Raw genomic sequence first — 17,145 nt, forward strand, 5'->3', positions numbered from 1 at the left:
GATCCTAAAGTTCTGCAAGTTGCAAGGTGGGGCCTCTATGGCTCTGATTTGTTGTTCTAGCACATCCTACAGATGCTCAAACGGATTGAGATCTAGGAAATTTGTAGGCCAAAGCAACAACTTGAACTCTTTGTCATGTTCCTCAAACCAGAACATTGCCCGGAGCATAGGCACTAATATATATATAAAAGAAATAAAATATGAGCAGCCTAACATTAAGAGGAGGGCTGATGTCGTTTGGTTATTATGTCCTAAGAGCCTGAGTAATATAAGCACAAATGGGATAATAAAACTGCTGAACCATTTTTGAAAATGTAATTTTTCTCTAGTGATTAATTTAAAGTTCTCTAGGTCAGTGTTCCCCAACCTAGTCCTCAGTCCAGGATTTATTTAAATGTATTTCCCTGTTTTATTCCAATGGAGATACTGACAAAACCTGAACTGTTGGTAGTACATGAGGACTGGGTTGGGGAAAAATGTTCTAGGTGACAGATACTTGTTGAACTTTTCTATGCCAGAGAGGCCATGAAATGCGTTACGCACACTGCCCCCCTTTAGAACTAAATCAATAGAATGCTGAAAGATGCATCTCTAGAATGGTGGATGCCTACACTGTCCTCATGCATTCTATCATTTCAGGATTTAGGAACTGAATCATTCTCTTGTAAATTGGTTATTGTAGACGGGGACTGTTTTGAGGATGTCAGATCTAGTAACAAGTACAGAGTTAGAAACTAGCAGAACTTGGGGAGAAAACCTCTGAATACATGTAAATTCTCCAATGCATACTATCAGAACAACAAGATAAAGCACATAAATTACAGAAGCTACATACTCAAGATACACGCATGGAAAATAATGATACCTCAAGTAGATGATATCACTTCCAAGGAAAGAGAATATTCCCAAAGCAAGAGCACAACCTGTCTAGGGAATCAACATAACAACATTACCTAATGCAAGTTTTTTCCTCTCTCATTACAGGCATTCACTGGTGTTATTTGTCATATTATTATTATAAGGCCGTGGCCCCTGTACAAACGTTCATAAAAAAAAAAATAAACATGTGTGAGCCCATACAAGCTATTAAGAACATGCACAACATCCATATTTTATTACAAAAACACAAAAATAAGTCCTCCACTCAAACTCTCACTACTCCTCGGCGGCGGCAACGACCATAGCACACATCTGCCCCAATATTTGTACTCATATGTTATTAATTCAAACATCATACAAAAACTTGTAAGGGCAGCGGAAAAAGTCACATGACGTGAGTAGGATATAGTTGAAATAATCTACTTATAGAGCTTAGAGTGTCTATAACATTGATGCATTACATGATAACCAACATAGAGATGGGAATCAGGTTGCCAGTTTGTCTACATAAAGAACGGTTACAATTTGTTAGAAATTACCTGCAACATAGTGCCCTCTCCCCCCACTTGATTTTAGCTCTGATGGTGCTGGGTTGGACACCTCCTCCGAGCGCCACGTATACATTAGGACTTCCCCATAAGAAAACATTGCCTCAATGCTTTTCTATAGGAATTTTCAACACGCAGGACGTCTTCATGCAAAATGTGACGATGCAGAAGGGTCTCTAGTGGCTGTCTGGTAGACCGCCACTAGAGGCAGTCTTTTCCTTTGATGTGAACATGTTTTACATTGCAAGGTTAAGGGGACAGAGACACTGCACTTCATAAAAGATGAAGTGGTGTGGGTGCCTACAGTGTCCCTATAACAGTTATAACACAGGTAGTTTCACTGAAAATGTAAATATGTATATATACATGGTGGGCCAAAATTTAGAGTAGGGTTTGAGGAGTCAATAACTTTTTTTGCATTAATGAGGCTCCTGTATGCTCTATCAGGCTATTAACAGAGCAAGAGATAAGAAAATCGATATAAAACAGACTGTGCTTGATAGGACATTAGATCTCTATTGACAGGAAATGTGTAGGAAGACTGAATAGGTCACAGGGGAGGTGTGACAAGGGGTGTATAAACAAAGTGATTTAACTTCTAAATAGCAGAGAATTGAGACTGCAGGGGCATGATCTGTACACCAAAAGTGCTTCATTAAAGGAACACTAAAGGGTCAGGAACACAAACATGTATTTCTGACCTTATAGTGTTAAAACCACCACCCCCTCTGAGCCTATAACAATGCTTTCCCATAGGATTGGTTGAGACTGTGGAAGAGACAGATCAAGGGAAGAGCCAGCACATGCCAAACACAGCCTTGGCCAATCAACATCTCCTCATAGAAATGATTTGAATCAATGCATCTCTATGAGGAAAGTTCAGTGTCTCTATGCAAAGGGTGGAGACACTGAATGGCAGTGCTGCACAGAGAGCAGTTTTGACCCCAGAAAGCACCTCTAGCAGCCATCTCAGGAGTGGCCAGCGGAGGTATCCCTAGGCTGTAATGTAAACACTGCATGTTCTCTGAAAAGACGGTGTTTACTGCAAAAAGCCTGAAGCAAATGATTATACTAACCAGAACAAATATAATAAGTTGTAGTTGTTCTTGTGACTATAGTGTCCCTTTAAAAGTGTCCATTTAAGATAAAATAATTTTAGTAGTTAGACTGAGTGAACATGTTACTTGATTGATACAATGTACTGTTTTGAAAAATGCAAGCAGACAAAAAATAAATAAATAAAAATTAACCAAAAACACTCTTCTCTCTCAAAAAAAAAAAAGAAACAAAGAAACAACAACTTAATGGAAGAATAATGTGTTACAAAGGAATCTGTATATAAATTGGAAATATGCATGATTTATGTTAGCTTGTGCTATATGATCTGAAACATATCGTGTGAGTTTAATGGAGAGTAAGTCATGCGGGCATTGTGGCATTTCCTCACATACAATACTTGCTGTCAGATAAAATTAGTACACTTGCCAGTAAAGAGAACCAGAAACAGGCCAGAGATGCAACAAAATTTAATTTGGCTGGCATTGTAGAAATGTCATAACTGTAGACACTTATTTCAAAATGCTTAGCGAACTGGATGACTTAATGTTCAATAGCAGCACAGAGATACCACAGTTGTTTGCAAGAATTAGTAAAAGCAAGGTTACTATGTATGTGTATATCAAATCATGGTATAGTGAATGAAATGTAAAAGTCTTAAAGGGAAATATGAAAAGCTGGTAAAGTAGCTATAAATCTGTCCTTCTCCCTAAATCTTAGGAGTAACCCAAACACCCCTAATGTGTCTTGTTATCTCATCTTATAAGGCTAATGGATCCATAGAAATATTAATTAAAGGTTATAGTCAGAAGTCCGAACTGTTTAAAGGTGTGTGAAATAGCCAACTTGGGAAACATTGTTACAAAAACACGCCAATCACCATAACCACTACAGCTAGCTGGTTATGGAAGGGCTTAGGTGCCCGACGAACCCCAGGTAAAAAGGGAAAACCATTTAAAAATAGTGATTTTTAGTGAGCCATAGTGATCATGGTGTTTGGAATGTTCCTTTAATTCGATTTTTCACTAAAAAGAATTTGACAGCAAAGTCCCCAACTGAAATGGACAGACTGCAGCATCGAACTTTGGATGATCTGGGCAGCAGGAGCAGAATGGGGCTATGACAATGTGATCATGTGTTTCATGGCCTGCTGACTGTTGGCTGCAGCTAAGTGCTACATATTGATATTAAAACAAGGGGTTCATTTGCACGTAGCGGTGAGTAAATGCTAACAACGATTTGCAAAATTCTGCAGCAATATCTGCAAAGACCAGGAAATAACTGGCACTTCTGAACCAATCATGCTCTCTCTATTTTTTTTATTGGATGCACTGAAGCACCCCGCAGACACTACAACACAGAGGGAGTTTATAGTATGGGTACAGCAGCCAAATTATACATATTCGTAATAGTCTATGTATATCCTTACAATAGAAAACCCTGAAAATGTAAAGTTTCAGGGCTATATATATAAAAAAGTGGTAAAATGTATTATTATTATTATTATTAGACCCATTAACCTTAAGGCAAGGAATTACCCTATGCTCCTTGCCCTTATATACTGCATAAAAATATTTGTTATCTGTTTGCTAAAAACTGTAAAGGCTTTTTTTATGTGTAGAGGATAGTTTCCAATTGACTGGCTAAGCTATATTGCATGGACAACTTTAACCACCTTGACACTGGGCGAATGCTCTAAAAAGTGTTATGGGTATTTCCCTGTGGGTCAATGTTATGAAAAAGAAAAACAGGTGGTGCAAATTCTTGCTGTGTGCTAACAATACTTCCATTTGTGGTTATCTTTGGTGAACTCTAGTCCATTTTCACATTGCACAGCTGTGAGCCGTCTGACCACAGCACAGCCTGAAAAGCAGTAACTAAGCCTTCTTAATGCACTGTGAAAACAAAGCTCACTTCCTTGTACGTGAATCCCTGGTTTCATGAATCTTATATTAAAAACAACATTTTGTTTCTGATGGGTGTGATAATAATAACATTATCAAAGTGTTGCTCCAAGATGGATACATTTTAGATGTTGTACATTCTGATTGGCATACGGATTCAAGATGGAAATGAAATTGTATCAACATCCAACCATGCCGTAGCAATAAAGTGCTTTAGGACTTTCTAAACTGAAGATAATCTACTAGAATGCTCGGACGGACCATTCAAATAATTTGGAAGCTCAACCTGTTTTTACGATTGTTTTTATTTAAGAATAGGAAGAGGAGAAATGCAAATGACAGAGTATCACACCTAAATGTTCCTTCTCTTTTTTACAGGATGTCCAGTGCAATTTTTATTTTTATTAAAACGTGAAAAATCAATGCGCCATAGATCCACCACTTTGATTCTTCTCTCTGCTGTTTTGTACAAGTGGGGTGATACTGTCTCTAGTATAAGTTGTTTATTTTTTCTTCTTTATGTCTGTAACAGTTTCTATTTTATTATAAAGAATGTATCCAGGTTAGAAAGCGAGAGAGAAGCTACTGTACCAAATGACTAATGGCTGCTTTAAAAGGATGCTATCTTCAACAAAATACATGAATGGAAAACGCAGCTTCAGATAGGTATTTGATCAGTACACTGTGCACTCAAGTAAAAACAAATAAAAAAATAAAGAATTCTGTTGCCTGTAGCAATCAGTTTTAGGATAGCTAAAAAAGTGAGAAAAAGTGTACGCAAAATGAGGTTACGTGTGCTGTCAAACTCATGACAACCCCAAGCAAGCAGAGTGATCACAAAGGGGCATCATTCATTTGTTATTACCGAGTAATCCAAAAGAGATTTAAAGTGATTAACAATTACACAAGTAATTACAATGATAGCGAGAAAAATCTGGAGTTTATCCTCTGCATTAACTGGATAGAAAAAAAACAAAAAAAACAACAACATTCTTTATGAAATATAATCAAAACTAATCAAAATGCTCAAGAGGTATAGAAAACCACAAGTGCACTCGTTTTATCAAAGGGTTTATATGGCAACGATATCTTCAGAAAATTTCCAATCCAGAATATTCATACACCTAATTTATCACAAAGGAGCTCTCTATAGCAACACTGTCACTTCTTAGGCAAATCACACTAAAGATGAATTTTGAATCAGGTTGGAGAATGGAGTGTACATATGGCTAATTTACACAAGATGTATTTACATCAACAGAGTGGCATGTTATGGAAATAAGACAGGAGTGCGTACTACAGGGCAAAAAAAAATATATGATGTTCCATATACATAATTGCTTCAGTTGATACACTAATTCTACGCAAAACAAGATGCGGGCGGTTCACTACTGTCGGTAGGAAAACCAAGCAACATGGTTATATGATAAGCTAAAGTATAATTGTAACGGATCGCCTGGCACCCCGACTGAGTACCTCCGTTAATGGATGCTCCTAGTGCTTCCTGAGGACTCCAAGCACTCTGGCAGACACCACAATCACCGAATCCAAGAAACCTTTTAAATTCTCCCAAGCATATGAATGCTGTAGACCATTGAATAGGAACCATACGAATAGGCTTGTACTCCTAGCAGTCAACTGGAACAGCATACAATAAATCCTTCCCCCAATAATGAGACGACACTTCACTTTGAGGGTAAAACAGGAACTCAGGACTGGCTCATCCAGCCTGGCTTTTATTACACTAATCCACATACAGGCCACACCCAGGGGGAGGCATAAAATAACCAATCACATACATGGTTCAGCCCACACATCCCCTCCCCTCAGATAACATTAAACCCAATTATCCGGTACACTTTTTCAGCCAAGTTCTGGATGTACCCCAAAACCCGGGGGTACACCTTTAAATCCAGCATCGCTGGATAGCCCTTATTCAGGGGGACAACATATTCAAAATTCAAGTAATTCGGATGAATGGTTCGTGAGATATGGGGTTCCAAAGATTTGACCGACCGCATGGGTAAAGTATCCGAAAACAGTTCCATGCATTTTGGCCCTGCGGTCGGTCACAAACAAGGGAATGAAAACAGGCGAATTGCCTGTGTTATAGAGCCTGGAGAGGGTTTGAATGAATTCCCTTGTTTATGGGGCTCTTTCTACCGAACGGCGGGTCATTCGGTAGTTTCCATACGAATTTCTGGAAGTATGGAGGTCTCAGCGGTGTTTGCCTAGTCAAGTGTCCGATTTTAGTTCCAGACACTCGACGACAAAACACCGCTGTTCGGTAGTTTAAGATGGCCGCCGCCACGTGTTTGTTTCCCGAATGGCGGCCACCCAGAGGACAAAGACCACACTGCACTGATTGCCAATTACCTGTTTGCAACATTGTTGCAAACGGTAATTGGAGGCACACTCATTCCTGGGTGGTCTGGTTGTTCGGTAGTTTCACTCAATAGACTGAATGGAGTGATTCTACCGAACAATCAGAATGCTGCATACAAATCACCCAGGATAAACTTAACACATCTATAAATACATATATAATATTACAGGCAGTACACTCGAATATGCTTCACAGTCTTAAAGGGACAGTAGTCCCAAAAGTCCCAATATGTCCATAGATGCTGTTAAAAGGGCCAGTAGCAGCAATATACAGTACAATATGCCCAAAATAACCCAGGGGCCATAGTCAGTAGGTAGGAGGCTAGCAAACAGGCTTCTCCAGGGCCCAGTGGCGAGGTTGGTTTCGCCACACTTCTCCCCTTTTCCAAACAGACTAACAGGGTACCTGACCTCTTGCCGGTCAGTGCCCTTGTTAGTCCAGCAGCCCACCCACAAAACAGAAACAGCAGTACAGCCCACCCACAATAAATGGTTACTACACCTGAGTAATGGAAAAACTTGTCCAGGTCCAGGTGCCTCACCCCGGCTGTGTGGGGGACTGGTAGGCTGTTTTGGTGGGTTGCTGAGTGGGCAGAGACCAGCGGTACTCTGCCCTGGTGCCAGCACTACTACAGGAGTAGTCTGGTTGGAGCCTGGTTGCTGGAGACCGACTGTCTCCCCTTTTGCTGCGTAGCTCTGCTGCTGGAGACCGACTGTCTCCCCTTTAGTTACACAGCTCTGCTGCTGGAGACAGACTGTCTCCCCTTTGGCTAAACAGCCCTGTTGTGGGGGGGCAGGACCGACCGTCCCTACCCCCTGTGCTGGAAGTGCAGAGACCACGGTCCTATCTGCACAGGTGTGGGGCTTACAGTCCCCCCCTGGTACATTAAGCTGCCGCTGGGGAGAGGTGGTAACCAGCTCCTCTCCCATTAGAACACTCTGCCCATTGATGATCCGCCGCTGGGGAGAGGAGGTAACAATCTCCTCTCCCATGCCTACTTTCAGTCTTTGTGGAGGGAGACCGACTGTCTCTCCTCCCAATTCAGTGTCCTGCTGCTGGGGAATAGAGACTGGGCTCTCTATTCCCAAAAAATCACGCTGCTGCTGGGGGGTAGGACCAACTACCTCTGCCCCCTGTAACTCAGCCTTCCGCTGGGGAGGGAGGACGCTGCTCTCCTCTCCCTGCACTTCACACTGCCTTCCCGGCATATCACTCTGCTGCTGGAGGGTAGGACCAACTACCTCTGCCCCCTGTAACTCAGCCTGCCGCTGGGGAATGGAGACTGGGCTCCCAATTCCCTGCAATTCACACTGCCGCTGGGGAATGGAGACTGGGCTCCCAATTCCCAACAAATCACACTGCCGCTGGGGAGGGAGGACGGCCCCTTCAGCTCCCTGTAACTTGGGCGCAGAGACCACGGTCCCATCTGCGCTGGTGTGGGGCTTACTGTCTCCCCTTGGTGTGCTAAGCTGCCGCTGGGGAGAGGGGGTAACAAACACCTCTCCCTTACACACTTTCTGCCGCTGGGGAGCAGGGCTGACCCTCTGTACTCCCTGTAGGCAGGGCGCAGAGACCACGGTCCCATCTGCGCTGGTGAGGGGCTTACTGTCTCCCCTTGGTGAGCTGTGCTGCCGCTGGGGAGAGGGAATAACCAACTCCTCTCCCTTACACACCTTCAGCCGCTGGGGAGAGGGGATAACAGGCTCCTGTCCCTGCAGCCTTGAATGCAGCTGGATAGCAAGAACGGCACCGTCAGCTCCCTGTAACGCACATTGCCGCTGGGGATCTGGGCCGACTGCCCAGCATCCCTGTAGGGCCGGTAGAGAGACCGCAGTCCCATCTCCACCTGCCATCTGTGGGTCTTCCCAGGACCAATCCGTGAGGCCCCTCAACATTTGTGAGTAAGGGCCACCTGCTTCCCCACCTGGCAACTCTGGCTGCTGCTGGGGATCTGGGCCGGCTGCCCAGCATCCCGGTGGGCCCGGTGGAGAGACCTTGGTCCCATCTCTACCTGCCTGTTGTGGTTCCTCACAGGACCAGTCTATGAGGACCCCCACTTCGGGTTCCTCCCGCCGCCTCAGGGAAAGACGGCTAACCTCCTCGGATGCAGCCTCTACCCGGCTGCTGTAACGCTCCTGCTGCTGAGCATACTTCCTCTCTTTTGCCAACCGGTATTCTCGGTCCAGCCTTGTGTTTCGCTCGGCCATGACCTGGTTCCAGATCACCCGGCGTGTCTCCATGGGTATATCATCCCCATACTCGGCCACTCGCTGCCTCACCTCGGCCAGCCAATCATCTCCAGAGCCAGAACCTTCCATACTTGTCTGCCCCCAGGGGCACTGCACGACTGCTAGCGTTGCCCTCAATTTGTAAATCCAAACAGTGTCTCTGAGCTGCTTTACCTCACACTAGGACGCCATCCCACCGCTGCCACCAATGTAACGGATCACCTGGCACCCCGACTGAGTACCTCCGTTAATGGATGCTCCTAGTGCTTCCTGAGGACTCCAAGCACTCTGGCAGACACCACAATCACCGAATCCAAGAAACCTTTTAAATTCTCCCAAGCATATGAATGCTGTAGACCATTGAATAGGAACCATACGAATAGGCTTGTACTCCTAGCAGTCAACTGGAACAGCATACAATAAATCCTTCCCCCAATAATGAGACGACACTTCACTTTGAGGGTAAAACAGGAACTCAGGACTGGCTCATCCAGCCTGGCTTTTATTACACTAATCCACATACAGGCCACACCCAGGGGGAGGCATAAAATAACCAATCACATACATGGTTCAGCCCACACATCCCCTCCCCTCAGATAACATTAAACCCAATTATCCGGTACACTTTTTCAGCCAAGTTCTGGATGTACCCCAAAACCCGGGGGTACACCTTTAAATCCAGCATCGCTGGATAGCCCTTATTCAGGGGGACAACATATTCAAAATTCAAGTAATTCGGATGAATGGTTCGTGAGATATGGGGTTCCAAAGATTTGACCGACCGCATGGGTAAAGTATCCGAAAACAGTTCCATGCATTTTGGCCCTGCGGTCGGTCACAAACAAGGGAATGAAAACAGGCGAATTGCCTGTGTTATAGAGCCTGGAGAGGGTTTGAATGAATTCCCTTGTTTATGGGGCTCTTTCTACCGAACGGCGGGTCATTCGGTAGTTTCCATACGAATTTCTGGAAGTATGGAGGTCTCAGCGGTGTTTGCCTAGTCAAGTGTCCGATTTTAGTTCCAGACACTCGACGACAAAACACCGCTGTTCGGTAGTTTAAGATGGCCGCCGCCACGTGTTTGTTTCCCGAATGGCGGCCACCCAGAGGACAAAGACCACACTGCACTGATTGCCAATTACCTGTTTGCAACATTGTTGCAAACGGTAATTGGAGGCACACTCATTCCTGGGTGGTCTGGTTGTTCGGTAGTTTCACTCAATAGACTGAATGGAGTGATTCTACCGAACAATCAGAATGCTGCATACAAATCACCCAGGATAAACTTAACACATCTATAAATACATATATAATATTACAGGCAGTACACTCGAATATGCTTCACAGTCTTAAAGGGACAGTAGTCCCAAAAGTCCCAATATGTCCATAGATGCTGTTAAAAGGGCCAGTAGCAGCAATATACAGTACAATATGCCCAAAATAACCCAGGGGCCATAGTCAGTAGGTAGGAGGCTAGCAAACAGGCTTCTCCAGGGCCCAGTGGCGAGGTTGGTTTCGCCACAATAATGTTTGGAGTTGCTGATGATTTGATTATTGGACTGCCCACAAGGTACTTTGTCACAAGTTTGGCAAAGAAAATTTGGAGATTGTACCAAAGGGCAAGCTCTTAACCTTTTGCTAACAATTGACCACTGTTTGGGGCTTATTCACTAAACTAGGATTTTAAAGAACGAATGGGAATCGCAAACTTTAGGACACACACCTGGATCTCCAACTCTAAAATTTGCAATCCAGTTCTACAAAAATCCTAATTTAGTGTATAACTATTGTGAAAGTCATTTGAACACCTTATTTTTATTTAATTATTTGCAGGCCTAAAAACTAAATTTTCAATGGTGTTTTTTGTTTGTTTTGCTTTTTATAATCCATATTCTGTTTTAGTAAACTTTCCTTTTGTCAGTTGCAACTGAACTGGGTTTCTTTTAATACTGCACCCACACTGTGAAGTGTTCAATCTCTTACATAGCCTCAAGTATGCTGCGTGATCAAGGACCTTTTGCAAGGTCTGTGTGCCAACATATTTTTATACAGTTCCCCATTTGCCAATATTGAAATGTCAATACAAACATACGGGTCATTTACCTGTGATTTACCACACAAATTATGCAAGTGGTGATGTAACAGATGGGATAACTTGCACAATGCAACATTACTGACTGCCAAGTTGTTTCAGACATAGCACCCACGTCAGCAATAAAACAATAGCATTAATTTTTATGTAGTAACATTTACTTACTTATATTACACAGATACTTCTAAAATTCAAGTCACCAAATGGACAGTCTAAGTACTATAACAAAAGTTTATAGTGCACAGACTATCCTGCGCCTACCTTTAGTTCTGAGAGGGGCTTATAAGTGCAGTGATTTGTGAAAATTGCTGCAGTTGTAAGCCAGTTGACCAGAGAAGATAACCAGGCAGCCAGACCTCTCCGCTCCAGACTGTATATATAAATTGTATCCATAATGTGGACAACTTGGACAAAGTCCTCTCCACCCAAGAGAATGAACTGAGCTGTGGACAATGCATGCGTGGTTCAAGGCTCTGTCAATCGCTGCACACAACCTGTTTTGTTGTGTGTGTAAACCGACAGCAGCAGTGGTATTGCTGCTCTTAGTTTACACAGCAGTCCCATTCATCCTGTATGAAAAGAGGGTTTGCTCCTGGGAGATAAGTTATATATCCCACGAGCTCCAGTTAGACCGAGCTTTATGTGATAAAGCAGACCCCTATAGATTAGAATGAAACTGAAAAGGAAAAGATGCATCATACACAGATTATATAGTGACACATTTCATTATTTGAGAGATGGTTTACTAGTTAGAATCTGAAGAATAAAATCACTAACCTGGCAAGCTCTATTTTCCTTTCATCATCCTGGAACCCAACTATGCGATGTCTGCTTAGCACCTGTGAAGTTTCCCACAGTTAGACTGACATTCTGAGATGAGATGAGGGAGTCAAAGTTAAAATCCAGCCCATCTGCATCCATCAGTTCATTGCGAATGATAGTCTCCATGTCACATTCCAAGCTCCCATTGAAAATGTCAAGGTCCAAATCGGTTGGGAACTTTTCATGACTTAGTACTGAGAGGTTCATGCCTGTGGAGTACAAGGAACCTGAGAGTGTGTCTGAGATGGTTTGCATAGAATGACTGACCGACGACTGTTGCTGGTGTTTGGATGAGTCAAGGTTGTTACTATCATTTAAGCCAATGTTGCTTATGCTGTTTGACAAGGCACGGCTTCCACCAATAAAAGAGTTATGGGACTGGTGCTGGTGGTGGAGCAAGTTCTGATTAACAAGGCTTCCCCCTTGGCTGGATGGGGCCGCACAAGACATCATAGGGTCATTTCTTAGAATGATATTCCTTCGTGAATTCTGAGCAGTGATGGCAGTACTGGCTTGGGACATGAGTGGATCAGATTGTGTCATTAGTACATCACTATGGCTGAGTGAGTCAGTGGTTAGCAGATCCTGTAGAGACTGGTTGCTGTAATGATTCAAGGTAGAAAACATTGCTGGCTTGTTCTCTTGGATGGTTTGCATTGGAGACTGACGCAGGGAGGTCAAAGGAAAGTTGAAGCTACTAGTGTTATTGAAGCTGCTAGATGGAGAGCCCTTAGTGCCATAAGTAAAGCTTGAACTTCTCTGCATGTGGGCTCCAGGAGATGTCTGTTGAGAGGGAGTCAGGGAAATGTCATCCAGCAAGTCTTCCATAATGTTTTCTGATAGTCCATCATTTAAGTTCATGGTTCCAGTCATATCAGTTATTCTGGGCAACTCCACTGTGCATGGTTTACTTAAAGATGGCGATAGACTGCCTGGGCTGCTATAAAGCATGGGAGACAAGGGTAATTCCTCATCCGGAACCTCATCAAGCTCAGTGTTAGCTGGAATAGGTGACAATCGGCCACTTATTGTACTGGCATTTGAGTTTGTACGGGAGCGAAAATCTGTCCAGGCATCCAATTCGTCGCTGCTGCGTGATGTTGGGCTCCCTGGCCACTTAGTAAGTTGAGGGCTATCATCTGTCACATCCTGAGTGCCCTGCAGGGATGCCTTTTTCTTTGCTGCCCTACCCCGGCTCTTTGTGTACTTGTTACTATTGTCCATTGACACCGCTCTTCTTCTAGGTGCCTTACCACCTTTTCCACCTTCGGGATTAATCACCCACCATGAGCTTTTTCCTGAGCCTTCATTCTGAACTCTAATAAATCTGCTGTGCAAGGACAAGTTATGCCGTATTGAATTCTGTGGAAAAGAAATAAAATAATTAGGACTGTCTATATAGCAGGATGATTTTAAACCTACTTGTACATGTTTAAGCTATGGTCATGGTTCTGAGTATTACTCAGCATTAAAGTTTGTGATGTAGCTATTCTATTAAAGCATTTAAATTTCAAAATACACACACCCATATACCCATAAAAACTAAATACATATGTATATACTATGTATATATGATACGATAATGGTTTATCCGGGTTACCATCGTGCCTATAATTTGTTTGCTTCACAGTCAAATAATACATATAGCCAGGATTGGAGGATGACCAGCACTAACTGACTTTTCGAAGTTAAAAATATATTCTTTATTGAAGTTTCATTAAAAAAAGAATCAACGTTTCAGTCCCCGTCCTGGACTTTCATCAGGATCAGGTACATATAGACTGTATATATATCCAGGGCCGGATTAAAATAGGGGCTGATGGAGCTGCAGCTCAAGGCCCATGCCCATGCCCATGAAATAGGCCCACTGATTAAAAAAACAAAACACACACACACTACTCTTAGGGTTTACACCTGGCTAGTATTTTACTGGCACAGTATTTGAGGCTGCCTGACCAGTGCCGATATTGCAGTCATACTGGCAATAGAATTGCTGGTATTTTTCTCAGTATAAACAGATATTACAGATAAACATATTACGATGCAATACCAGCACTGGGGTCGCTGTGTGTGTGGAGAGAGGCAGGGATAGGAAGTTTCAGCATATCCCTTCCTGCCTATCTCGACTCACTGACCCACAGGGGAGCAGCTACAGAGAGTCCAGACAGCAACTCAGGGAAGTGAAGAATTGGGGGGGGGGGGGGGGGGGGGGGAGGAAGCTGCAAGGAAACATGGGGGCACTGGGAGAGATGGGGACACTGAGACTCTAAGGACATTGGGAGACATTATGACACAGACACTTGGGGACACTGGGAGATATGGAGACACTGACACACGAAGTGACATTGGGAGACATTATGACACACACACGTGGGGACACTGAAAGACAAGGGACTCAGTGTCCCCATGTCTCTCAGTGTCCCTGGTGTCTCAGTGTCCCCATGTCTCCTGTTGTCTCAGTGCCTCCATGTCTCCCAGTGCCCCAAGTGTCTCAATGTCCCTATGTCTCCCAGCCAGTGTTCCTAATGTCTTTGTCCCTGGGGTCTCAGTGTCTCAGTGTCCCTATGTCTTCAAGTGTCCCCTATTTTCCCAATGTCCCAGCCAATGCAGGTTTGGCAGGTAACGTGATTTGCGTCAGTGGCACACCCCTTTACCTGCTTCACTGGACACTGCTGTTAGGGGTTATGGATTTACTTGAAAGATGAAAACATAAATTAGAGGGAGATTAGCATAGGGTATGTGTTTTCTTATAGCTGCTGTTTTATTTCCTTCCAGCACCATCTCCATCAGATACATGACGCCTGGGAGTGTTTTTGTGTTTTTGGTCGATAAGATTCTTTAATTAGGCCCATCATAATTGTCAGCACCAGGCCCACAGGGCTTTTAATCTGGCCCTGCATATATCTATCCAATACTAGGTTCCCTGTACAGAAACAAATCCTGCCTATGCCCCACAGTGAGAAAACAGATTGTACAACAATTGCTAATGCCAGTCATTGAATATGGGGATGTAGTGTTTGCACATGTGCTTCAAACCCACAGTAATAAACATACTATATTGTATCATTCGTTCTGCCGCTTTGTGCTACAATGTAATTACATGACCCACCATTAACCCCTTAAGGACACATGACATGTGTGACATGTCATGACTCCCTTTTATTCTAGAAGTTTGGTCCTTAAGGGGTTAAACATGTTAAAAGAATTAAACTGAAATCCTGATGCACCCTTCATCTTTCCAGCCTTGTGTTTAAGAGCTTTTCTTTGAAGCTCCCACACTACCCGAGTTGAATGCTCTCCCCAGCTGTTCCCACCTTCAATAACCTCCAATCCATTACAAGCTATTTATTTTGTATACCACAATACACATTTTCCTACAGAGCACTGCAATTCTGGAATAACCTCGCGGACACAGTCAGATCTTCCTAAGTCTAAAATTAAGAGTTCTCTGTCAACATATATTAATACAGAATGCACCTGTAATCATGATTGATTATAATTCTCACCTGTTCTGTGTTGAATTTATATTTGTGTATTTTAATCTCATTTTGTATTTCTAATATTATATTGTACCCTCTAGTAACAATGAACTGTTGTGGGCTCAGGACATACTTAAAAATTAGAGAAATCTCAATGTATCCTACCTGGTAAAACATTTATACACACAGACATCTTGCCTTGACGCAAGCACTTGGTGCTTTAATTGTCCTCTCTCTCCTGCCAACTGCTCACCACTTTAAGTGGTGAGAAAGTAGAGTGGTTGGCAGTTGTGTGCCACTATTCATTGTGTAATCCGTAAAACTGCACTGGTGAATCCAAACATTGATATTACTTGAAAAACCTCAGATCATAGGAGTTCAATAGGTAGCCAACTCGCTATGCTATGGTTCCTATATGTATTCAGCACAGCGATCACAGTTCTTGAATACAAGTTTTTTCAAATCCTTAATATTAATACTACAGCTACAGCTTAATGTAGTTGTTGTTCTGGTGAGTATAATAGTTCCCTTCAGGCTTTTTTCATGTAAACACTGCATTAAGGAGTGGCCACTTGGAGGTGCCTCTAGGGACACCTCCAAGTGGCCACTCCTTAGATGGCCACTGGAGGTGCTTCCTGGTTCAGTGCTGCTGAAAAAGCAGTACTGATGTTCAGCGTCCTCACGCTCTGCATGGAGACGCTGAATTCTCCTCATAGAGATGCATTGATTCAATGCATCTCTATGAGGAGGTCCTGATTGGCCAAAACAGAATTTAGCTGCAAAACACCTGCAATGTAATTTGAAGCAAGTCTCCAACATTTCTTGTTCCAAATAGCGTGACATCTACACACAATTTAGCTCCTAGATCCCGACCATTAATCTGGAGACCAGCTGTAGGTACTTCTGCAGGAACAGAGGCACTTTTTGTCAGACAGGGGCATGTGGTGTCAATTTATCATTTAGAACAACAGCAACAAGAAGCTCACAGACTTTAAAAATAAAAGGGGAGTTTTGTAATTTAATCCTTGAAATCCACTGGATAAAATGAAGTTAAACAGCTGTTGTCACTAGAGGTTTTGTCAGCTATTATTTGTCTAGTCTTAAGTTGTAGGAAGCAAACATTCTTAAAATAAGAGTTCTTCATAATGTCACAGATTAAGACCAATGCTATGCACTAAAGATTATAATGATTAAATACGTTCATTAGTCTTGGATTTTGTTACATACATAAAGTACCTTTGCATGTGGAAGGATGTGATTTTGATTAATAATGTGACCATAGCGACAAAACATACATATTTTAATAAGGGAAAGCAGTTTACAGTTCTACAATATATTTTTACAGTAGCAAAAGGCAAGAAACATTCACCAGACTCTGCATAGTTTATTATATATATAAAACAAAATTTGTTTTTAATAAATTTCCTTTTGGTTGGCTGGAGCCCACAAGTCATGACCTGTGGGATTAAGTCTCCCACAACCAGGAGTGTGTATTTGGTCACTTAGTGTATTCTTTAGGTATTCAACTCACTAAAGAATACACTAAGTGACGAAATCTGGGATATTACTATACTACTCTATGAGAGTGTTGTTTCTGTTTATCATTCCAGGAAGAAGCAATAACACTGTATTCATCCCTAGGTATATCTATATTCACTCTTTTTTTTTTTTTTTAACACATTGGGTAGTGTCAACCCTGGGAGCGAGATTATTAAATACTGCTTCTATATTCAGCACTTTACTTTTAATTG

General features: G+C 42.7%; 1 protein-coding gene across 1 annotated transcript in view; it reads right to left on the reverse strand.

The window, feature by feature from the left end:
• Positions 1–17,145, reverse strand: part of FOXO3 (forkhead box O3) — a 124,537-nt gene that overhangs the window by 7,336 nt on the left and 100,056 nt on the right. Inside the window, exon 2 of the mRNA XM_063443530.1 lies at positions 11,871–13,277. Within this exon, the coding sequence (XP_063299600.1) occupies positions 11,895–13,277 (1,383 nt within the window). The 3' untranslated portion in view covers positions 11,871–11,894. The remainder of the gene's footprint in view (positions 1–11,870; positions 13,278–17,145) is intronic.

The sequence above is a fragment of the Pelobates fuscus genome, chromosome 2, assembly GCF_036172605.1.
Source record: "Pelobates fuscus isolate aPelFus1 chromosome 2, aPelFus1.pri, whole genome shotgun sequence".
Taxonomy (NCBI): domain Eukaryota; kingdom Metazoa; phylum Chordata; class Amphibia; order Anura; family Pelobatidae; genus Pelobates; species Pelobates fuscus.